The sequence below is a fragment of the Pagrus major genome, chromosome 1 (assembly GCF_040436345.1).
Source record: "Pagrus major chromosome 1, Pma_NU_1.0".
Taxonomy (NCBI): Eukaryota; Metazoa; Chordata; class Actinopteri; order Spariformes; family Sparidae; genus Pagrus; species Pagrus major.
The window spans coordinates 23,214,709-23,224,661 of NC_133215.1; the positions used below are offsets into that span (position 1 = coordinate 23,214,709).

The 9,953-nt window shown below is 42.3% G+C and overlaps 1 protein-coding gene across 3 annotated transcripts; it reads left to right on the forward strand.

Annotated features, from left to right (window-relative positions):
- Nucleotides 1-252: 252 nt before the first annotated feature.
- LOC141002562 (voltage-dependent calcium channel gamma-4 subunit-like) lies at nt 253-8,287 on the forward strand. Of its 3 annotated transcripts, none has more exons than XM_073473922.1 (5): nt 253-475; nt 5,575-5,658; nt 6,732-6,872; nt 7,707-8,054; nt 8,103-8,287. In XM_073473922.1, the coding sequence occupies exons 1-5, from the start codon at nt 253-255 to the stop codon at nt 8,285-8,287; spliced, it is 981 nt and encodes a 326-aa protein (XP_073330023.1). The 3 variants fall into 3 exon arrangements, with proteins under 3 accessions (XP_073330023.1, XP_073330031.1, XP_073330018.1); XM_073473930.1 differs by having other exon boundaries at nt 8,109-8,287; XM_073473917.1 differs by having other exon boundaries at nt 7,707-8,287.
- Nucleotides 8,288-9,953: the final 1,666 nt, after the last annotated feature.

A 9,953-nucleotide genomic window follows, 5' to 3' on the forward strand; every position in this document is an offset into this window, starting at 1 on the left:
GGATCGGAGACATGTCCAGTCAACTCAAAGGAATTAAACGAGGGCTGCGATCGTGTCAAACTCGGAAACTTGGATTGAACTCCGACTGAGGTGCAGGAGGACGAGGACTTAATTGTGCAGATCGAGACTTGGGCTTGATGAGAGGGAAAAACCGCGAGACGCGAGCGTTTCCTCTGACCATGATCATGGGCACCGTGCGCTCGTCGCCCTGTGCGTAAGCTGCTGTGGAGGAGCCACACATTATGAGACGCCATGGCATGGTGTGACCGAGGGGTTCAGACTCTGCTGGCCATCGCGGGGGCCTTCGCCGCCTTCAGTCTCATGACCATCGCCATCGGCACCGACTACTGGCTTTACTCCCGGGCGTACATCTGCAACACCACTAATGTCTCCACAGACGAGACCCAGATGCAAACCAAGAAAGTCAGAGGCGACCTGACGCACTCCGGACTGTGGAGGATCTGCTGTATCGAAGGTAAAACAAAAGTCTGATAAGTTATTCACCGTTATTTCACAAACTTTTTTGTGGTACATACCAAGTGCTCGTTGGCACAGGTGAGCTCTTTTCCAAGCTCCTTTTGATTGTCTTTTTGAGGTGAGGAGGGGACATTACGCGCGGTGTGACTGATCACATAGTCATTAAATGTTCTGTTACATAAAACGGCATTCAAACGATGGGAACTTGGAGCGAAAATGCCCAAAACACCGTCCGTTTGTGGAAAAAAGCGCACGAGCATTCATACCAGAAAAAAAGGAAACCGCCCAACGGGGTGTAACATCAACATCATCATCAGCAGCAGCAGCCTATTGTTAAATGCTTTTGATGACATTTAAAAGTTACGTAGGCAAAATATTGTGTGAGAAATTTTGGAGGGAAGAGGCTGCTTGTTGCGCGCAGAGGCGGTGGTGTGCGTGCGTAATGCCACAGTTTGCGTTAGTTTCCCTTGTAAAAGATTTAGTTTGTCACCGAGAAAAGGGACTCAGATCATGACACAGAGCCAAATCTAATGGGGCCTTTTGTGTTTCACATTTTGGTACAAGAAACAAATGTCCCTCGCGCAGTAATAATTTAAGCATTCGTCCTAATTATCTCATTAACTCAGATACCGTTGCTTGGCAACTACTTCCATAAAATTGCTTAGACTGATGAAATAGGTTCCAGCTACAGAAGTAACGTTTCAGCAAGAGACTGACTTGCTTCATGAAATCCTGTCATCATTTTCTCAGCTCACATACACACACACACACACACACAGAGAGAGAGAGAGAGAGAGAGAGAGAGAGAGAGAGAGAGAGAGAGAGAGAGAGAGTGTGTGTGTGTGTGTGTGTTGGGCTGGGCGTCCTGTGCTGGTTACACCATTGCGCGCGACTTCTTTAAGGAAGAGAAGCCAAATCAATGAAATCAATGAGTTTTTTCTGCTTTATTGATAAACAGTAAGGAGCATAACACGCTGTTAATGAGATCAATCAGTTGATTGGTGAGAGTAGTCACCAGTGACGTCTTCCATCAGCCTCTCATGCTGTGGCGCTGTCCTCTGCTGCTGGTGCTGAAGTCTCCACAGAGCTCCTTCCTTTTAACTAGCAACCCAAACAAGCTAACAAGGCTCAATAAATAAATAACTTTACATTCATAAGACAACCTCAGATGCAGGGGCCAATCATCAGAACAGCCAGCTGCTGACTTGTATAGCATTCTCTTTGTGAACACCAGACTGAAGGTTTCCACACTTGCATCCAGGTGCTACTGTGGCATGTTTGTACATGCTCACTCTTGTTCTGCAGCCAAACAGATGAGAGCAAGAATCCAGCATTTTTTTTTTTTTAAATGATGATCTCTTTTTAATAGGTCTACTCACATCACAGGATTAATAATATTTTAATCACACAGTGCAGTAAACTGTAAAGAAAATCTCATGTAGTTTTTGTGACATTCACTATTTCCTCATTGATCACAAGAGAAAGCTTGTAGGAGATGCTTGAAGTTAGCAAATCAAAGGAAATCTGAGGATGAATTTATGACGAGGGCTTTTTGAAGAAGGGTGCTTGTATCTCCCATGTTTCCATGAGACATGAAGGCAGCATCTCTCAGACATGAGGAGCGATCTGACACTGTTGGACGTGAGGGTTCCAAGAGAAGAGATTTGTGTCATATGTCGATGATGCCGCCGGTAAAGAAGTCACACTCAGTGCACCTTTGCTCTGCACTGTTACTACTCTTACTGGATTTATATTTAAGAAAGTGCATGCCTATTTATGGATTTCCCGTAAAGTTAATCAAAAGACACTTTCCCTGTCTCCCTCTTTCTCTCTCTCACTTTAAACCCTTGAGAGTATCACCAGCAGAAGTGAGATGGAGCTGCCGCTGTTCTTGAACATCTGTCGTTTTTTCCACCATCTTCTCTCTCCCCGGTCATATTATTGGATGTGTGTTAGATACTGTAGAGAGCTGGAGCTAAAAGTAACACACCTTCTCTCTCACACACACCACATCAGCATTATCGCCATATGTTGTGATACTCGATTTGAATCTGACCTCTGGTGACACATCTCTATCTAACTCATACTTTAAAGGTACAGTAAGTGACTTCAACACATATTAGGGATACACACCCTTAAGCTGAGTTGCACCCTGTTTGTCTCAATGCACCCGTCAAGTGAAAAACTAAAAGCTATTCTTTCAGTTCCTGCCTACCTTGTTTGCATTTTCCCATAAAACAATGAATAAGAGTGATAGATTTAATCAGCCACCTATTTTACTTTCCAGTTGCGAGCTAATTTCTTCCAGGAACAAAGAACAAAGATGGAGTCTAACGAGTTATATTGGGTCCAAATGAGTGGCGTAAATAATTGGTAAACCCCGGGGACACGTCGACTAACCTTGTAGAAGAAATAATGTTTGTCTCTATGTGCCAAACAGACGTCTGCGTGAGCGTTGTGTCTTGTAGAACAAGGAAGAGGTTCACTGAGGGCGAGCACTGACGGCAAATGAGCTTCTAAAGGAAACAAAGTGAGGTCTTGTTCTGCAGCCAGTCATGCTGAAACACAACAAGAACTCTCACTTAAGCGAGTCACCCCTGATCGCTACTGAACATGCTGGAGTGGCACTGAAAGACAGGACGGGTTTCCAACGCACATTTGTTCCTCCTTCAAATGGACAAATCCACCAGCTCACCAAGTTTTTTCCTTAAAGCAATTGGTTGATTTTCTCTGTGTCAGAAAGGCTGCTTTTTTTGTGTGCCTTTGTCAGCGTGTGTCACTGTGGAGCATTCAAGTGTGTGTGTGAGTGTGTTAGCCTGGTGAATGCATTAGTAAGATGTCAAAGGCGTCCTCTGAGAAGCGAAGCTAGAAATGTGATTCTGGGTTGCGGGGGGGGGAGGTTGCCATGGTGAAGCTATGCTGAGTAATAAAAGATGGGCTCCGGTCTCTCAGACAGATGGGCTCTGGGGAGATACCTCCCCGATTGAGCTCCCTCTCTTTCTCTCTGCATCTTTCTCACAGTCATTCCTCTGATTATTAACTCACTGGCCTTCTGTTGGTTATTTATTACATCAAATATTTTACTTTGACATCTTCATTTTTTGAACTAACAAAATAAAACTTTTATCCTGCGCTGCTTTTCCTTAACCTTCTGAATGACACAATTAGGAATAAAAAAAACAACAAAAAAAAAACGCCCCATTACACTTAAAACACATGCGAGAAACACTCCAAGAGCCCAGATTGTGCTTCTGTATCAATCCAAGGAGTGTGCTTGATCCATAAAAAATTCAAAAAGAATCTGAAAGAGCGTTGAACAGGAAAACATTTGAGAACACGGGAGGGAGAGAAGTGGGTAATTGAGACATGATAGCGGTAATAGAGTGTTGTAAAAATAGAGGATGAGAGTTGAAAGAGACTGAAAGAGTGAGGTTGAGAGAGTGGAGTCAGTGAAGAGAGACAGTCTGTGCTGTTAAAGGATGTTTCATCACTTTATCTCGGCTTTCCTTTCATTCTCTTTCCCAGCGGTCTCAGACATTAACCATAAAAATATGGCTGGCAAATGTGACATTGAAATTTGGCACTGAAATCATGGCGCAATATTCAGTAAGAAACATGTTAAAGGTGTCCCGCGTAAACAACCGCTGTCTTTGTTTACATTACCAAAGCACATTATGTGTATCCTCATGGCCTAACAGACATGGTGAATGCGTTTCCTCTCTCATGAAACATTTCCGCCACAGAATTTGTAACTTATCTAAATGAGCTGTCTACCAAAAAAAAAAAAAAATGCCATTTAGCCAGAGGCTATGCTAACCAGGATGGATAAAGCCACTCAGGCGTAAAGAGAGTCAGCCAGCAATTGTAGCTAATCAGCTTATGTTCACACTTATTATGATTTTGGCCAGACCTGCAGCAAACAGCGTTCCTCCAAAATCCCTGCGTCACTGAAAAGCTGCTTACCAGTATTTGCAACATTACATTTAGGTGAGGTTGAATGTCAACAGTGAGCCCCACACAGAGTGTTATTTACAGTACAGTGGCTTTAAAGGTTCCCTGTGGAGTAGTTACACAGCGTTAATACGTTGTGTGTATCCTTGAAGCCTGACAAACTTGTTGAATTCATTTTCTTCCCACAGAACATTTGAGAGGCAAAATGTTAAACGTGTTTATAACTCTGCATTGTTTACAGCCAGTTTTGCTAGAACGCAGTCTTCTCCTTCCTCACCTTTACTGACACGTGGCCGTGTTTCTGTGGCATGATACTGCTGCTGGTTGTCAGATAATTAGACACGATCAAACTTATCCTGAGTGGGTTTTTCTTTAATCACAATCAGTGATAAAATCTTTCTATGGATTTCTATGATTTACTAAGACCAACATGATCTGGATCTGGATATTTCTATGGTCGTCAGTTCTACAGTATTTTAGGATATCTTCCCTATTGAAGGAGCATGACCTTACCTTTACATCAAACTCAGGCTTCTGTTACATTTTTACAGTTTAGAGCGGAGTGAGAGAATCCAAGCTGTGTTGAGTCTAGGTTTTGTTTTCAGACATATGCATGTGTTTTTTTACAGGTGTCTGGCAAAGCTCCAAAACAACTAACTCAGTAGCAAAGGCAGAAATGACGGTAGCAAAATCAGGCATCGGACTATAATTCAAAGTCTTACCTTTCAATATTCATAATGCTCCAATGTTTTATTCTGTTAAAAGTGGAGGGAAGATTTTCTCAGTGAAGAGACTGGGTCTCTGAATAGAAGGTGCCTGAGGGCTTGAGAACTTAAGAACCTCAGATCCACAGCAGCCTGTCCTCGAATGGTCTCCAACATGGTTAGAGGTGAAAACGAGTCAGTTCATCACTAGTTTAGATGTTTTTTACTCCAGCTTTCAAATAACTTATTTGTCTCAGGATCATAGATGTTGCATTTCATTCTGTGGATGGTCAGCTTGTAGTAATTTTTTCCCTTCTATCTTAATTGGAGCTTCTCATGTTCAGCTCTATTATAAAGACAGTATTTTCCTGTAACTGCTGTCATTTTGTCAGTGCACGGATTGTTACCGCCGTCACTCACACTGCTTCTGGCTTCTCTGCAGGTATCAACAAAGGAAGCTGTTTTCGGATCAATCACTTTCCAGAGGATAACGACTACGATACGGACAGCTCAGAGTACATCTTACGTAAGTCACTGCAACCTCCTTCAAACACTTCAACCCTTAATCCTTCTTTTTTTCTTCGTGTGATGATGGACTTATCACAAGAGTACTTAATGTGTCATGACTTCTCTATCCCTCCCACATAAAAGCCTGATGTCATGACAGTAATTGGAGCTATAGAGATGATGAAGTGTGTTGTGTGCTGATGAGTAATAGGGCCGGTCTAAAACATGACTTTACCCACGTAATAGTGCATCTCACATTTGACCGAGGTAGCCTGAAGACTTGTCACTGTGAAAACTGACCACTTTGGGATGTTCAGTTACTCTATTCACATTTGCTTGAGGTCTCAGATCAGCTTCACTCTGCAGGTGTTTGATGCCCTGTGCCACAAAGCAACTGCTCCCATCTCTGCTGTTGTCTATATTGATGAATTTCAATAAGATCATGGAAATTAAATCATGCAGTCAGTTGGTTAATATCATGGAAAGACAGGAACATCTGCTAATCAATGTAAAGCATTCAACTATCGAACCCGCATTTTTAAGCAGGACTGATCAAAACCGTACAGACCGTCTTCGTCCAGTCTTCCACACACTCTTCATCGTTGGTGTCGTTCACTGGGAACCCACAATTTTTACACACAGCTGATTTGAAAGAAGCAGGCGGGTACTTGAGCTCTGGTGTCTAAATTGAGCTCACTGCATTGCATAGTTAGTCATGGGCTTTTCTTCGTCTTCTTCTTCTTCTTCTTCTTCTTCTTCTTCTTCTTCTTCTTCTTCTTCTTCTTCTTCTTCTTCTTCTCCTTCCTCTTCTGCTTTTGTTGACTACATGCATCAAACAGTAACATCCCTACTGTGACGTCCATATCATGACAGTTTAGGACAAATACATGCATCATTACACTGCTAATAAATAATAATACACGGTGGATGAATGAATAAACTATAACTAATAGTGTGAATACTGTAACTACTACAGTACAACTGTATTAACATTAATGACACTATTTCTAATACTTTTTCTTGTGTATTTCAAGTGATCTATGTCTTCAGTGTTGTCAAGAAGAATTTACACTCTCTATCTCATACGAACAGGTATAGTGCGAGCATCGAGCCTGTTCCCCATTCTCAGCACCATTCTGTTGATGTTGGGTGGCCTGTGTGTCGGGATTGGACGCATCTATAGAAACAAGAACAACATCCTGCTCAGTGCTGGCATCCTGTTTGTGGCTGCAGGTAGGACGAGACTGACAGCGCACTGCAGATCAACGCACAAACTGGCAGGACAACAAATAGATTCTGTGCATACCCACACACAGCAACAGAAGACAGACTCCCTTTGGTGTCTGCTTTAAGTTGCCTCGTTCTTTTTTCTATAATTCAACAAAAGATACAATGTGTGTGCCTTTTCCCTTGTTGTTTTCACATAACAGCAAATGAAGTGCTGATGTCTTATACGCTTATGGCACTTTCTAACAGACCATAATCACACAGCAGCCATTTTCCTCGGACATTACGCTCAGGGTGGGAAGCTTAAATATCATACTACTGTGTTACTGGATTTGATCAAACTGTAATGTTAGCTATGAAGTGGTTGAATGCTAACGTTAGCTAATGAGTTGTCGTATAAACAAGGATATCTGACAAATCGTTATGATTTCACCTCTTCCTGTCTGATCAGCAACTGAAAAGATGATGGATAGTGAAAGTTTGGAGGGACATCCATATTTCAAGGTAAAACAACATATTTGATAACCCATTAGCTAAGGTTAGCATTCAACCACTTCATAGCTAACGCTGACTCGTACACCCACCAGTGTGTCTCACTTCCAGGCTTAAATAAATGTGTTCTATCCATCATCTTCTCAGTTGCTGATCAATTGGGAAGTGGTGAAATGACAACATTTTGTCAGATTACCTGCATTTGTACAACTTGAGATGATGCATGTTCACTGTGCGCACATGTAGTGCAATCTTTGGGCTTTATCATCCACTTATGGTCTTCATCTTTAGGCATTTTACACCCATATGCTTTCCTCTCATCTCTCTCTTCATCTCTCCTCTCTTCAGGCCTGAGCAACATCATCGGCATCATCGTCTACATCTCCAGCAACGCCGGTGATCCCAGTGACAAGAAGGACGAGGATAAGAAGAACCATTACAACTACGGCTGGTCCTTTTACTTTGGCGCGCTCTCCTTCATTGTGGCTGAATCGGTGGGTGTTCTGGTGGTCAACATATACATAGAGAAAAACAAAGAGACACGCTTCAGAGCCCGTCGCGACTTCATCAAAACCACCTCCTCTTCTTCACCATACTCTCGCATCCCAAGCTACCGCTACCGACGAAGGCGCTCACGCTCCAGCTCGAGGTCGACTGACCCGTCCCGCGAGCCCTCCCCAGTGAGGATGAAGATCGGTGGAGGAAGTGGAGGTGGAGGAGGAGGAGGAGGAGGAGGAGGAGGAGGGTTAGGGATGGGTTTGCCAATGGGAGATATATCCCTGTACGCCCTCAGTAGGGACCCTCTGAAGGGTGGAAGTGGGACTATAGGGCCCTACAGCCCAGACAGGGACTCTGGGTTTTTACAAGTCCACAACTGTTTTCAGAAAGAAATGAAAGACGGAGTGAACAGGAGGACGACGCCAGTATGAGGTCAGGAGTTTATTGCTGTGTGAAACAATAAGCCTGATGGAGCACATTAGATATTTTAGAGCTGATGAGAAAGGACAAATCCTCCCCAAGGCTGTTCAGACAGCAGTGGTGTTGAAAGGTCAGAGCTCAAAATTGTTTTCCTTGTGTCCCTCTGAGACAGACATTGTGCCAGTGTGTGTTTCAGTCGAAGGAAGAGGAAATGTGATGTCGAAACAACTTTTTGTGATATGACTCAGTATTTTCTTTTAAAAGTGGTTGTAGCAATATTTGAAGAGTTGAATTCTAAAATGTGACCCCCAGTATTTGTCAGTGACTTCTTCTCCTACAGAAAGGCTAAAAATGCTAAAAAAGACTTTGCCTGATAAAACAAATTAAGATTCAAGATTTATCCTTGATGCTCAGTATAATAAAGATTGTGAATAATGACCTTCAGGTGGGGGAGAACGGGGTTGGATGTCACTTTATTAGATCTTGCACCATAGGGGCGCTGTTAAAACTATTTTGCTTCTGAAATTTTGACAGTTGGGGTCAGAGGTCACCTGCTAAGTCACTTCAAGAGTAAAGGGCCATCCACACTAAGAACTAGTCCACACCAAAACTACACTTACATCAACAGTGGTCAACGATATCATTGGGATCACTTTAAGAGAAATTTGATGAACAATAGAAACACTGACAGCCAATGAAGTAAATAGGCCGTTCAAGTAGCCAGATTTTGGGGACATTATTCTACAAAATACTGTCGCAGGAGGAGTGTTTGTAATATTGATTTCTAACTGCAGCCTACCTGTCTAATGTTAGCTAATTGATGGCATTTAGGAAACACTTTTTAGATGGAGTAGAGGGACCATGTACAAAATTAAACATAAATGTTTCCATTTGATGCATTGTACCAGAGTTAGCTTAGAGCTAATTTACACTCTAATAACTCACTGTTGGTTAGTTATACAACTTCTTAAACACGTATATAATGTGATATTACATCGCAAATTATCAATAAAAACATTTTACCTGAGACATACTGCCAAACAGTCTCTGGCGTTGATGGGAAAGTGATTACCTCAGAGTTACCAAGTTAAGTAGACTATTACATTTAACTTGTACGAGCTAAATAGTTTTAACAACTCAAAATGATTGTGTCTACTTTACTTGGTCATTTTAAGGTAATCGTTTCCTGGAAGTAAAGTCACTCTGTCAGATTTTACAGTGTAAGCTGCGGACACAGCTGGAGCACGCAGAGTGTGCTCGGTGCCACTATTTACAAAACAGTATCGTTCATCACTGTGGATGCTGACATTATTATATTGCCCGTTATCATTATAGTTAGCGTTCTTGGTGTGGACTGCCTTGAAGACACTGGGATGCGAGGGCAAAGTCAAAATGTAAATATCAGGCTCTTCTGTACTTTTACACAATATGGGTTTGAAATTAAACTGTTATTACCATTAAAGTATGAAGGGAGAGCTAAAGATTAGTATTTTAACTGGACTATAAAATGTGATTGTTAGCTTAGTTGCTAGCAAATAATAATCCCACTCCCACATACATTCTCTTCGGGGTCGGCTGTCATGTGACGAAATGTGTCACAGACCCCAGTGAAGGGGTTGGTTGTCGCAAATGCCCAAGATGTATTTGAAAATCCGTGTCTTTTGAACAGAAAGCTCA

Excerpts from the sequence above, each read along its gene's own strand:
- LOC141002562 (XM_073473917.1), top strand. The coding sequence starts at position 253 with ATGGCATGGTGTGACCGAGGGGTTCAGACTCTGCTGGCCATCGCGGGG. Across the intron at positions 476-5,574 it reads GAGGATCTGCTGTATCGAAG|GTATCAACAAAGGAAGCTGT; the intron begins GTAAAACAAAAG and ends GCTTCTCTGCAG. Across the intron at positions 5,659-6,731 it reads CAGCTCAGAGTACATCTTAC|GTATAGTGCGAGCATCGAGC; the intron begins GTAAGTCACTGC and ends TCATACGAACAG.